The sequence below is a fragment of the Xenopus tropicalis genome, chromosome 5 (assembly GCF_000004195.4).
Source record: "Xenopus tropicalis strain Nigerian chromosome 5, UCB_Xtro_10.0, whole genome shotgun sequence".
Taxonomy (NCBI): domain Eukaryota; kingdom Metazoa; phylum Chordata; class Amphibia; order Anura; family Pipidae; genus Xenopus; species Xenopus tropicalis.
The window spans coordinates 51,772,062-51,787,531 of record NC_030681.2 but is presented as its reverse complement, the minus strand read 5'-3'; the positions used below and the strand labels follow the sequence as shown (position 1 = coordinate 51,787,531).

General features: G+C 37.1%; 1 protein-coding gene across 5 annotated transcripts in view; it reads right to left on the bottom strand.

The window, feature by feature from the left end:
- Window positions 1-15,470, bottom strand: part of smyd3 (SET and MYND domain containing 3) — a 303,636-nt gene that overhangs the window by 2,974 nt on the left and 285,192 nt on the right. For all 5 annotated transcript variants that reach the window (XM_031902501.1, XM_004914626.4, XM_031902500.1 and 2 more), the window contains exon 12: window positions 5,155-5,263. In XM_031902501.1, coding sequence (XP_031758361.1) covers window positions 5,155-5,263 — 109 coding nt within the window. The remainder of the gene's footprint in view (window positions 1-5,154; window positions 5,264-15,470) is intronic.

Sequence of the window (15,470 nt, the reverse complement as noted above, 5' to 3'; positions counted from 1 at the left end):
TTTGTTAGACTCTCATAGTAGGGATAAACCCTAGTAGCAAATTTAACAAAGTCAGTCCCTTATTCTTATATTCTGCAGCACCTCTCATTCAATAAATCAGCATCCCAGGGTTTTGCATTTTGCAATATGATGCTTCTGATATAAATAATAAATTAATAAACGAATAACTAATGTATAATATCTAAACTAATTTATAATATCATGTTACGTATGTTGGAAAACAGAAGTTATAATCCAATTTCAAAATGTGTTCCAGTTGCTGCTTTGTGTATTATACTGGATTTTTCAACTGCCTTAGACCCCTCAGTTTGTTGAATTGGGCCCTATGGGTGCCCTGAACTATAAAGCTATTCCACCAAAATTGTCAGGCAATATTTATGGCAATATGTCTTTCCCCTCCAGAGCACCACAAATTCTAGAAATGGATCAGGCCACCAGTTTAATGAACCGTGATGCTGGAAAGTGCTCTGAGCAATGTGGGAGCTATTAAACAGAAACCCATTACCAATACTCAACAATGGGGTGTGATGGTTCTTTTATATTGGGCGATTCTATTTGTCCAAGGGGCAGATTTATCAAAATGTGACTTTATAAAACCCCTATGGGATTTTTTTGAAGCATATTTATCAATGGCTGAAAGTCAGAACTCACCATTTGACAAATATGCTTCTAAAAATCCCCTAGAAATGAAATAAACAAGGGTGAGTTTTTATAATTCTGCACCCAAGTGACTGTACAATTATTTTTTCTATCTATCTTCTAAAAGTTGTAGGAAATTATGAGGATAGAAATAATAAGGTTAATTTACAACCCCAACTGTAGCTGCACTCAGACAAAAATGGACAAGTTGTTGCACAAATTGACACCATTCATTAAAGGTTTCAGAACACGATCCATGCACTTCTACATAATTCTGTTCCTTCTTCTGTTACACTGGGGAGTAGAGTGCATCTATTCCATTCTTACTGATGCTGGTGAAGGTCTCCAACCTTTTTTTTACCAGTAATTTACATTCCAATGTAAAAAGAGTTGGGGAGAAACACAAGCATGAAATATGGCATGGGGGTGCCAAATAAAGGCACTGATTGGCTGTTTGGTAGATTCTAGACTGTCAGCCTATAAGTGGCTCTGTTTGCTAGTACACTTGGAACTCAAAAATAAGCACCTGCTTTGAGCAACTGGGAGCAACATCCAAGGGGTTGGGGAGCAACTTGTTGCTTAAGAGCCACTGATTGGGGATCATGGCTCTGTGGCCTACAAGATGACACAAAATAAGGAGCCAAATGAGGCACTTACTTAGGCCATGCTGGTCTGGTAGAGAACAAAGAGAAGGAAATATTTTGCAGGATAGGTAACTGTACCTATGAACTAATTCCCTACAACTGGTAGTTTTGTAATAGGCACAAATTGCATAAAGGATCATTTATTCTGAGCGTTAAGATGCTTTTGTAATACGCAGACCCAGATGAAACCAAATGCAACTTTGTGCTCATAATAAAAAAGTTCTACCACAACTGTTTGCTATTTTATTTTCACAATGCCATTATGTAAAATCTAATGAAATAACAAAACCTATTTTTATATTTCCATAGGCCCAGTAAAAGAAAAATATAACCCTATGAAGCAAATATCTTCCTACTGATATATTTTTTATCCTACAGCTTTTTAATCCAACTCTAACAAAAAAGGTTTATGCGTTTTTTATGTGTTTTTCCCTCCATGGAGATGCAGTTTATCCGTCCCACTGTGAATGAACATTACATGGTTTTCTTTATGAGTGAAGATCATACAAGATCAAAAGAACCCGCTATGTAGTCTAGAATACAGAATCCAGCAATGAAAAATGGCTGTAATACAAAACAGTAAACCAAGGCAGTTTCTCCAGTGTATACATTATTATTTAGATGAAAATGATAAAGGTATATAAATGAGATTGACTTGGCTTGTACATTTTTGTAAAGAGTAAGCATGTTTGATGGCTTTTCCTATTGCCATGTGAATATGAATGTGGCTTAATGACATCACGGAGGGACTGAGAATATGCACATTGATTAGGCGCCGCTGGATCACAAGGCAAGGGATTCGCAGCAACTGCAACGAGCACATAAGCTGGAATGAAACGCTCTGCTCCTAGGAATGTTTGCTTTCATATCATGGCTCATTCAAATAAAGATGTTCTGATGTGAGCCAGAAAGCAAATGACTTGGCTCTATCGGCAGAATGAGTGCAGGCAGTGGAGTGGGCACTTTTGTCTCTTTAATACAGGAAATTGATGTTTGCGCTGAATGAGACAAGAACAAATCTTTGTGCATGAGAGATGGCGAAACAGTTATTTTAAGAAATGGGGACCCATTTAAATGCAATTTCCATTGTGCTTTACATTGCAAAAATGTAAGGATCCTTAATACTTAATAATCCTTAATACTTAAGGATTCTGTCATGATTTTTTTTTTTAACTTTATTTTTATTGTATTTTAACATTTTGATAAGCATATATACATGTTAAATTTTTTTGTCTATTGTTACATAAAGATCCATTGTTATCCACAGCGTTTAACTTATTTTTGTAACTTATTTTGTAATTGTTCAGCCTACCGGCTAACTTTGTAACTTAGTGTGAGGACGGGGGGGGGGAGTAGGAAAGGGGGGGAAATATTCTTTAAAGAATATCTAGCTATAGTGTACTTTTTATTTCTAAATGACACAGTTTATTCATCCAAAATTCACTATACCATGTAAAATTTTATTCTTGAACCAACAAATGTATTTTTTTAGTTGTAATATTGGTGTGTAGGCAGCCATCCCAGTGCATTGTGCCTGAGTCTGAGCTTTCAGAAGGAGCCAGCGCTACACATTAGAACTGCTTTCAGGTAACCTTTTGTTTTCTTATATTCCCATGTAACTGGAGGAGTCCCAAGCCAGACTTGGATTTCTTACAATTGAGAGCTATTCTGATATCTACTGGGAGCTGCTATCTTGCTACCTTCCCAGGGCCGGATTTGCTTTCCCGCGCCCCCCCAATGCGCATGCGCGAATGAGCGAACAACCGCTCGTCTCCCTACCCCGCCCCCCCTGCGCGCCCGCGAGTGCGCATGTGCATACATTTAAAGCCCCATACGGAGCAGTGGGGAGAAGTTCCCACTGCTCCGTATTGAAAAAAACTTTAAAAATTCCATTGCGGCGGGGCGGCATGCCGCCCCTACATTTCTGCCGCCCCTACATTTCTGCCGCCCTAGGCCTGGGCCTTTGTGGCCTCTCCACAAATCCGGGCCTGTCCCTTCCCATTGTTCTGCTTTCCAGATACGCAGCTTTCTGTCATTTGGATCTCCATACCTTCACTCTACTAAAAAATATTTACATTAAACCCAATAGGATTGTTTTGCCTAATTGTTAGCAATGTCATCACATAATACTGCCCCCCGATAAGCAGCGGTATATCACGGGTTAATATGAGTGAATCTTACAGATGAAACATATTTGGAGTCAGTCTGGAACTGTGAAGTTGACTGGATCTGGACTCAAATCATTAATAAAGACAATAAAGGTGGCTAGCCTATTTCCAACATTGTAAACCAGTAGAATGTGAATAAATATTATCTTTCCATCACAATGCACCCACCCGTTTCCCTGTATCAGTAACAAACAATTTTCGTAATTGCTGGGAAGTCCATAATATGTTGAAACACAGCATACAAAGTAAATATGTATTTTTATATTTTTCTTTTACTAGGGGATTATGAGTACCCCTTTACCAAGCTGTTTTCTTCTGCAAATCTATCCTCTCTCTGATATATCTTTGACTTCTTTACAGTAATTATGAAAGGAAGGTTTGTTACAGCTCATTACATGAAATGCAGCCTGGCTACTGTAACAAGCAATCCTCAAGGTAATTGGATGCCAATTTGCTTTCTGATTTCTAAACCTCTGTTAAACTGTGATGTACATAGTTTGTATCCCATGTTTAGTAATTATGTAAAATGCTGTTCCTTAAGAGCTATATGCAATTTATTTATGTAACACAATGGAACATGTACGGAATGCCTGACGCATGTAGCTGAATAATTTATTATAAAAAAAACTGACTGATCTGTTTTCTGTCTGGCAACTAAAAAAGGGTATTTAAGTAGCAGCAAATGATTTGTATTGTTTATAGTTTGCAGTCAGCAGTAGTAAATGTATGTACTGTACAATGATGCAAGAGACATTAAGATAATGCTGCCGCTGCACAATTTTGTTTCTAGAAGGTGCTGAAGGGCAAAAATCTACTTTTTCTTGGCTTTTAATTATATGATACAGAAACTACAGAACTCTATATTGGTAGATGTCATTACTTCATGTCACATATTCAGCAAATTACTGTTAGAAACCTGCATAATATCAGAAAGAGAATATTTTGTTATGCTGTATATTTATGCTAACAAACCATCTACTAAGATGCTTAGCATCAGGAACTTGTGTAATAATTACACAATAATAGTGGAGAGGTGGTGAGCATTGTATGGTGACAGGCACGAGGTGCACATGGGATAAAGGAGGGTATGTGCCATAGTCAGGGACTGATGCAAATGTCTCCAAGAGATAAAGACTAGTCATTGATATTATCAAGGCAGAAGTGCTATTTCTGTTTTGCTGTAAATATTTATATCCACTCCACTATTTCCAAACTAATTGCCACAGATGCTGGGAAAACAGCACTATTCTGAAAAACATGAGAACTTCAGGTAAAATTTAAGATCAAAGTTCCAATTAGAAATATGTCCTGTAACATAAATTATATATATCAGTAATATATAAGGTTTAACTGTCAATATTCAGTGTGTCTGGGATATCTGTATGTACTTACACTGTTACCATTACAACGATGCTTTGTTACTGGGCAGGTCTGTTGTATGAGACTGGCTCCATGGCCAACTCTTCTCTATAAATATAACTTGCCAAGTGACACACTGACCATGGAAATGGGTAATAATTTACAACTTTGTATTGTAGAAGTGCAGCCAGTCACAGTAGAAGGTGTGATGCCAGTGTATGGCTCCATGCTTACCTATTGAGAGATAATTTTCCCACCCCCAACCAAACTCAAAGTAAAAACTACTAAATAGCAACAGAAGCTGACTACTGTAATAGAGATGGGCACAAAGCCCCCCCACTTACCTGCTTAAGGGTTTTCATAGCTTCAGCAAACAGGCCTTGGTAGTTCTGCAGCTTACCCACTTTCATGAGCTGAACTGCCCGCACAGGGTGGTAGTTTGAGTAATATAAACTGAAAAAAAACAAAACATATTCTTGTGTTATCCCTGGAGTGTTTTTTCATGATTGTACTTGTATGGAAGTCATTATTCAATATGTTTACTATATTTTTAGGGCAAGGGATCAGTAACAGATTGCATCAGCACAAAAACGTCTTCCCACATACCCATACACAAATATATCTGTATATTTATAACATATGTCAGGCCAGCCCATCTGGATTCTGTTTGGCTGTATGTGAACCTCAAAGAGATTTTATGGCCTCAGACTGCTCAAGAGCCCCACTGACCACTTTGGATATGGCCATTTAATAATAAACTTGCCGTCAAATATATATAGTGAGTACCTGGCCACTATATGGAAACAGTTGGACAGTACTAATCTATATGATGTTTTAGTATTTGATTAGAGGCCATTACATGGATGCTGTTGTCTTAAATTCTGGAAATACAAAGAGGTTTACAATGTATACTAATTATTTCTAATAAGAAATAATACTAACAAAGATGAATTATATATTGTATACTGTATATATCTGTATTTACTGGACATAGGCAACAAAAAAATAGAGGAAGCAGACAAGTTGTGTAATTTGTAATTTTTATACTAACATTTTTTTTGTTTACATAAATATATGTATGAATTTGTATCTTTATTTGTATCAGATGATCATTTTATAATAAACCTAATGAATCAACAATTTGTGTCATCATAAACACCACCAAGTTCTGCACAGAAATGTGCTGAAAAGCTGAATTTAACACTTGGAGATGCAGGAGTTGGACCTATTATCTTCCATGGGTATCTACATAAGGGGTCATTCATGTGGACCCCCATACCTTAAGGTTGTTACAAATATTTAAACATTACAATATATATTTACTATTGCTTTAGCATCAACCGGGATTTATAGTAGCCTACTTAGATCCAGGACAAAATAATGAATAACAGAATGCAATTATTAAACTTCCTCAGTTTCAAGTGCTTTTTTATGGTATTAAGATAGGAAAGGATCTGAAACCAGAATATGTTCCATCACCAGCATGGTGGAGGCCTTGATAGGTATGACTGTAATTGGCAACTTAAAATGAATTGAATTATTTGGATGGATGAAACAAATGCAATTAGTGAAAAAGCATTATTTGGGATGAAAATGTGCTTGTTTGTACATACATAGCCTTCTATTTTATTGTTTCCTAATGACTACAGAATTCTGCCCTGTCATCACCGTTGCTATTCCCAGCGCTTAGGTACTGGCTTTAAGCAAAAACGTATTGGTATCACAGGAATACATTATCTTGTTTGTTCACAGGCAAACATGGTGTTGAAACAGTTTATAGCCTAGAAAAGGTCTCATTTGCACTGATGCTCAGGCTTATCAACATCAACATTTGCATTTTCGCAGTTTTAGAGTTTTTTGAAACCACAGCTAAACTCAAAGCCACAAAAACCATGAATGCCTAGCGGTATATTAAAAGATCTGAAAAAAGATGCAGCGAAATGCAAATAAACACACCTTTTTTATATTGTTCCATAAATAAAACCTGAAAACCTCTACTATGAAGCAAAGAAAGATCTTCTAGTCGTAAAAAGGACAATTGCCACTGACTTCTTCATACTCTCGACAGCTTTTAGGTGGCCTACTTTTGCCCCATACGGTCCAAGTTGGTATTAAGTAATGTACATAGCAGAACATGTAACAAGAGAATCCAAGCAGACTTAGGGGCAGATTTACTAATGCACGAACGGACCGAAACCGCCCAAATGCGTTTTTTCGTAATGATCGGTATTTTTGCAACTTTTCGTCACCGTTGCGACTTTTTCGTATGTCCCGCGTTTTTTTCATTGGCGTTACGACTTTATCGTACTTTTTCGTCGCCGTCGCTAAAAAATCGGATTGGTTTTTCCGGCGTTTACAATTGCTCAATACGAAAAAATCACGACGGCGACGACAAAGTCACAAAATTTTCGTTTCCAATCCAATTTTTTTCCCATTCGGGATTCTGATTCGTGGATTAGTAAATGTGCCCCTTAGTCTAGTTGCAGATGAGGTAGAACATGGACAGTTTATTAACATCTAGGTGCAAGTGTAGGGCGGCCATGGGCTGCAAAATAACAACACTTTGGCACAAGGGATTACAATACTTACCTTAAACAAGCAGTAAGTACAAGGCTTTCAAATGCTTAGCATCCCTGTAGCACTCCTGGTTTGCATATATTTAATGCCAAGTTAGTTAGGGGTATGCCAGAGGGTGCCCATTTTCTGCCCATGTCCTGTCTATACACAGCACAGCATACAGCAAGAGGTGCAACTCTGTATTATACCTATGGGTGCTAGAAGCAAATTCAACTGGGGCAAAGTGCAAAAAATATTTGCTCCTATTTTCTGCACTTTTCAAATCTCCCTCCTTTGTTAATAACCCTGTATGCATCTTTAAGGCCATATCCTTTTAAGAAGTAATGGGCAAATTTCCTCAAATTTAGTCCCCTTTTTAAGAGATTCAAATCTTTAATTTAACCTATAAAAGTGTAAAGTAGTATATGGTTGGTAGTACTTTATATTACAGGAGTTCCAGTGAGGTGAAGGTATCTCCAAATCATTAGTCCTGACATTCTTGGGGACTTGGGGAAAGCTCTTACCTAAATTAAATAATATCTATATTTTGCATCAAATGTATTAAAACTCACCATAAGAACAAAGAAATGACTGTAAGCTCACAGGAGGTTTTAAGGATCAGTCTTGGGCCCTTTTCTCATTACAATTATTCACTTTGCTGCCACCACTTTGCAGGCTCTCCAAACAGATTTGTAAATCCAATGGATAATGACTGAGGGAACTGAAGGCACGGGCAAGTGATTGGGATCTCAAATTCAATACCAAAATCTGCAAACTAATACATACAATCTAGAATGCAGAAATCTTTGTAATGCATAACCAATGATACATGATGTAAAAGGAAAGTACAGTAGTTAAAGATGACACAGGATTAAGCAAGATAAAGTTAAATCCTTCCCTTTGCATTTGTTTAACGGATTACAAAGATAGATGTTTCTTTAAATATGTTCCAAACTCTTCCCCAAGCTCCCTTCACAGTAATGTGTAAAAGAGAATTAACTGTTGGGCCTCCAGTAGAAAAAAGGGGGGAATTTATAATAGAATAGAGAAGTCAGAGGGACAGCTCCCATCTTAAAACTGTAATACCACCATAAGCATTTATCACTTAGCAAAGAACACTGCACCTTTAAGACCTTCAATTTGATATCTTGTATTCTAACATGAATGCACCTTCTGTTTCCATAGCGATTCCTTCTTAATTCTTCATAGAAAATATTAAGTGATGACATTTGTTAAACTGACAGCTATCAAGGATTATAAATATGAGATTATGATAGTGTGTGACAGACTGCAGCAAATGCAGAGGAGGATAAATCACATATTCAGATATTCAAATAACCTTTAAATACGTTCTACATGGACCTTTTACTAGCAGATGTGCCTGCTGGGGTACTTTCTAGTTGTTACTATTCAGGCCTCTCCTATTTATGAGCAATTGAAATTACAAGCTTGGGTGTTCCAGACAAAAAAAATTAAATACTTAGACCCCCACAAAACATAAAAAGACTAAGGGCAAATTGTACTACAATGATACTATCTACAAGATCATTCTTAGTTCCAAGTTGAACTATCCCTTTAAACAGAGCTTTCCTTCCAGGAAAGCTTTAGCTGCTCTATGTGTAACCCCCATTCAGATCATACTCACATTTGTTTCTACTTCTGGCTGCTGTAACAAAAAGCTGAAATTGACACGGAAATAATGGATTCGCAGCGAATTGTTTCATGAAAATTTGCCGCGTAAAAATTTGTCGCACGGAAAATTTTTTTTGTTGTGCCTCAAAAAAGAGCATGGTTGCGACAAAAAAAATAGACGTGGACGACAAAATAGTCGCGCGACAAATGTGTTTCACAAATTTTTCGCTGTTTCGCAGATTTTCTTGCCATTTCGCAAATTTTATGGCGAAGCGAAACAGGACAGATTCGCTCATCACTATATTTGAGTCCATACATGCATGTTAGCATCTTTCCAATATGAATAACACAAGGAAACCCTGGCAGCCAAAACCTGATGGTAACTCCAGAGTTCCCTTAGTGGGTTGGGTACAAAGCAATAACTGACAGTGCAAGTAAATCGGGGCTAATGCCTTTACTGACAGAAGTGACACCATTTAAGCTCAAATGCATTTAGTGAAACGTGCAAATATAGAAAGTGCTGGCTCTGATATAGAAAGTGCTGCTACGTTGGTTAATATTCCTTGAACACGACATGCTGTCCTCTTTTGGCTTTAGCAAACAGCCTCTGTGCAGGCAACTGAACTGTGATATGTGAACGAATTACCCAGGATTCCATTCAGGGTGGATTAGATTCTTTAATCAGAGAAAGACAAATATCCTGTTCTTGTACATTCACTTTTCATGGGAGACTGAAATGAAACAACATGAACACGGCATAGCAAATTTCCCTTACAAAGGAATAGCTACGTACAGGAACATGTTCCATCTGGGAAGGGAATGCTCTGTAAGTGAAAATCACAGGAGAAAAAGCCTTTCATAAAATATATATATACATCTATATATGAGGCAATGCAAGCTAATAAAATAGTAAGTCAGTTGCTACATATATATCTAAATCTGTTTTAGCAACTGAATTATTATTTTATACACCTCTCATTCCCTCTGTGCAACCATCCATATAGCTTTTATCAGGACTAATTTCAAGGTGTACTTTAACCTCTGCTGGTATGGGTGGCTATTACTCAATATCATATTCCATTGGCTAAGAGAAGTATTAGCACCCGCTGTGGTGGGCTTTAGCATATAATGGAGGTAAGAGGCAAATACACCCAGAAGCTTAGGTATAAGCTATTATTACTCCAATAAAGCTATTGTGGTTTGCATTGACAAAAACAGACCCTATATAGTATTCAACATGTATACTGTATGTAGAAACATGTGTTTCCTAGAATGAAATTTAAGCTTTAAAGAAAAAGACTCATAATGGTCTTCATTCATATGCAGGGCTACTTATAAATGGGCAATAGAGGCAATAGGGTTCACCAGTATAGGAGTGACACCACCAACCATTTCACCTTCAATAACATTTAAATGATGCATCCCCCATAAATGGCAGACCTCTCATTTTAGTCAGTTGAAAGCTCAGGTGGTTAAATTATTTTTCTATATTCACTCTTGAATAAAAAGTCACATGTATAGAAATATATGAACCTTTCCACAGTATGACATCCACATTTCAACAGTTTACAAACAGCTTTCCTTTGTACTTATCACTTCCTTTACAATTTAGGAGTAGAATGTAGTGATCAGAAATTGAGTGATTTAGGTAGTTATTATTGTCCCCAGTGCCTAGTTGATGAAAGGCCACTGACCAGAGAATAAACTGTATTCAGGTACTCAGTACTTATTATTTGGCATATTAAATACTAAATATTGGATAAGTACATTTTTCAGTATAAGAGTCTAAAAATGACTATATGAGAGAGACATGGTCATACACAGGACAGATCACTATTACCTTCATAGTCAGAAGAATGGGAACCAGTTTCCAGTACCTGACTCAGTGGTTAACTGTATAAATATATTAGTAACTATTGTATCTATATCATCTCCAGCTGTTAGATTCAAATGAGTCCCATCTACAGTGTTCTTGTTTTATTCTGTGTAATAACAGTGTTCCATGCTAGACACCAGGGCTAGTGTTTACAGTAAGTATATTTACCATAGAAAGAAGATTCCTTAGATAACTGGAACAAAACATCTAGGGACACTGCAGTGCAGATAAGGGCAATGATATATTTTCCCAGAGTGCAAATACTTTCCCAGCATGCCATCCAGGAGCAATATGCCCTATTCATACATCTCTTGGGGAAATGCAGGATTAAATTTCTTGTTTCTGTGTCTCAAGCAGTCAGCAGTTCACAGCACTACTGCCGCTGGCTCTGTCAAATGCTTATTATGTTTATGGCTCTGTGTGTATGGGGCAGGGAGAAAATGAAAGAGAAGTGACTTTCTTCTAATACAGAGCTGTTTTATACTTTGAATATAGCTATAGGAATATTGTTATTGTTATCTGTATTTCTCTTCAAATCAATGTTAAACAAATGAAATTGAATATCAGTCTCTGTGCTACCATGCCTGCATTAGCTTGTATTGTTCTACCCTTTCTACCACACACATTGCTTTAAATAGCCTTCTTTTATTTGCAGTGCATGGTTATAGCACACAGTGGCATAACTATAAACACGGCCATGGGGGTGCAGAGATCAGCCTCTTCTGTAGTTGTAGAAATCCCCCTTCCCAGCTGCTATCCTCCTAAAAGTGAGTGGGTGGCATGAGCTAGCGGGGAGCGGGGGACACAGATGGGGTAGGAGGGTTGCTGTGCGTGTCAGGTGCCTCTTGAGATTTTTGGTGGGGGGGCTGGGGTGGGATAATTACACCAATGATAGCAAATTTTTAGTTCAGATAAGTGAAAAGTGGCACTAATCCTCAGCAACAGAAACAATGTTTTGTGTTTTAAATATGATTCCCTATTCAAAAATCTTTCTTAAACCTCAATTCTATTCAATAATAGCCATTAAAAAAATAGCAATAGTGTGAAAAGAGGGGGTTGTTTACTGGGAATCTTATAATCTGCCTCACAAGAACCAAACAGGGAGTAGCTTCAATTTCCCTGTTTGTATTGATTAGCTCAAGAAATAACAAAAAAAAACAAATAGATTTTTTTTGTTATTAAAGAAGAATAAAAGTATAATCACTTGGGGTGCCAAAATGTTATGTCCCCCCTACCAGCGATTATAGCTGCTTACCTAGCTGCTTCTTCTGTCTTCTCCTTGTTCTGCTCCTGGCAGGCACACACAGTAGAAGTACAAAAAGCCGACATATGCAGCAACTGAGCTTCTGCAGAAATACCCCAGGCGGGTGCAGTTTTATGCCAACAGGAACACTGGCCTGGGGTATCAGGTAATCAATGGGGGTGCCTAACCTTGCTACTCCCAGTGATTATACATTTAAAACAACAGGCAAACAGTATGTTCAGCCCAAGAGCTATTAATTGTGAATAAGAGACATACTGCTACTTTATACCCCCCATTAAAAAAGTGCATAATTGAGAAATACCTTTAATTCCTCATTTAACTGCAAATATCAACAACCAGAGAGGAACTCATTTAAACTCATTAAAATTAATGAAATGCATGCATACCCCATTCAATTACCTAAAACTGGAAACACCATTTATTTCTCAGCCAGCAACTATTGCCTGAAATTATGCCTTTTATGGCAACATTCACTGGCAAATTGCTACTCACACTCACATTTCTAGTTGCAAATTGCAGTTAGTGACTATTAATGGCTTCCAGGCATTTATTCAGCAGCAGGGAACAACGTGTCAGCATGTTTACTGAAAAAAACTGCAAATCAGAAATACCAGAAAAATAAAAAAAAACAGCAGAAAAATTTGCATTCTTCCATTTAATTTAAAAAATTTGGCCACTTAGAAAAAAATTGAAAATAAAATACCTCTAGTGTTCATAATACACATTCCTTTGACTTCTACAGAAACGTTTAGTTGGAGAATTATTCGAGTTTTCGAGATTTTTTTGATCGATGAAGCTCTGCAATAGTATCTGTATATATCAGTATATGTATTACCTTGTTAGAAAAGCTCCTTGCCACTATGCTACAGCTGTTCTTCATAGGAAAAAAGGCTCACGTGTTGCCAGTTTATTTCAAACACAGTGCCCAGAAAGGTCCTTATGTATACTAGTTATAAGGTTGGAGAGAGCTCCCATGCTGTTTGGTTAATAGGAAATGCAAGGGGTGGATAATAATGATGTCAACATTTTTTTCCAGTGCAGACTGCCACACAGTAACTGAATTGGTGATGCATATTCAAGTTTAGCCATTGCCATAGATTTTAATTTACTCTTATGCCAAGATTTATTACACAAGAAGCAGTATTAATACACCATTTTAGAATGATAATGTATATCTAACAAAGAGGCGTACATTCAGTCATTTATTTTGCTGTTGGTTTCTAGTCACCATTTTTTTTAAAGTATCTATGGATTTCATTCAATGACAGGTATTCAGCTGTTTCCCAGTGAGCAGGTTGTGAAAATGATACAAAAATATTAGTCCAGGAGAGGTTTATACAGGCTTTATATTATGTATGAGCCTCTGACTTATTCTGGTCTCAAAGGAAGCTGAGATGAAATGAAATCGGAAGCAGCACTGTTCTATGAAATTTCTGGAGATCCAGAGAGGCTTGTAATAATATAGGTGAAAAGGTTTAATGATAAAAAGGTATATGTATTCCTGCTTATTCTATGTGAATGTGAATTTGTTGCTCAGTTTTTAGAATTCTTCCTACGGTATGTAAGCACATGATGTACAAAACAGTGTTCCTAGTGTTGGACATACTGTAACAAAATGGAACAAGAAGAGACTCCTTATAAGTGGTTCCAAGTTTATTTTATCACATCTGACATTCCTTCTCTCACTCTCGGTTTCAAACTTGGTCTTTAGAGGATCAACTAGGCAATGAATAGTTTGTGTTTATGAAATTTATGAGATTTCTCAAGGCTCACATGAAAGTCAACTCTCAGACTTCAACCATTCAAAACAAAACTGACATCTTACCTATTAAAGTACCTGCACATCTGTATAATTGTATCTTCTTATGGGCCAATGCCCCAACTATTGTTAATACCACTTGTTTTCTCCCTATTTGTCCTTCTATGTCACTCACCCATGTTGATTGTACTCATTTTTTTTCCTTTTGGAATAAAATATTTTCTCTGATACTGTTCTAAGACTAGGGGGCTGATTTACTAAGACACGATTTCGAATCCGAATTGGAAAAATTCCGATTGGAAACGAACATTTTGCGACTTTTTCGTATTTTTTCGGCGTCTTTACGATTTTTGCGTAAAAACGCGAGTTTTTCGTAGCCATTACGAAAGTTGCGCAAAGTCGAGATTTTTTCGTAGCGTTAACACTTGCGCGCAAAGTCGCGCCTTTTTCGTAGCGTTAAAACTTAAAAGGCGCGACGTTTCGCGCAAGTTTTAACGCTACGAAAAAATCGCGACTTTGCGCAACTTTCGTAATGGCTACGAAAAACTTGCGTTTTTACGCAAAAATCGTAAAGACGCAGAAAAAAAACGCAAAATTAACGATCATTACGAAAAAAACGCAGTCGGACACATTCGGCCCGTTCGTGGGTTAGTAAATGTGCCCCTAGAAGTAGCAAGAGATACTGCTATGTACAATATGTGGAAAGGAGTAAGTAAGGGTGACCTGACAGGCCTAGGCTAAAAATTCATGCAGAACATGTAAACAGGGAGAAACAATTTCATGGACATTGACATTGTGAGTGCTGTCTACAGATTTACCCCTATTTCTAAGACCATTTTTTCTTACCCCTCTCTTCTAACTAGCCATGTTGTTAACAGAGCAAATATCCTAATATCCAATATCCTTCTATATCTAGAGGAGTACAATTCACTGGTACATTCATAATTTTTATAGGATTTGTCTCCTTTAACCCCAACCAAACTCTAAAAGAAAAATACAGTGTCCCAGTTTCACTTTGCTAGAAATGGCCATGATGCTATTAGGCAGTAACAGAAATTCTGTCATTGTTTTGGTATTTGGATAATTTTAAACAGACGGACAGGATTTTAATAACGCAGTTATTGTAACTTTGATACATGCCAGCTATAATTATTATTTTGTTTTCTTCAGTATGCCAACATATTCTGCAGCACTTTACTGAGCTTACATGAAATTGTTTGGCGCTTTAGTTTTTTTAGACAAACCATCAGTGCACATTCGTATTTCAAAATGAGATGCTGTTTTACGAAGATCAAACATCCTTGAACATATAAGAACATGATATGATTATAACAGGTGCACACTCACATTTTCATGTAAATAGTCAAAGTATTTTGTGCATTATAATATGATGTACAATATAAATAATAGAAACCAGTAGCAAATGTTTCTTCTTCAAGAACAATATAAGATGTTGAGCACACTAAGGGGGAGATTTATTAAGACACGAACGCTCGGAGCATTAATTCAAACGCTCCAAGTGTATTTTCTCTGATTTTTTTTGCGATTGCGTGACTTTTTCGTACGGTGCGCA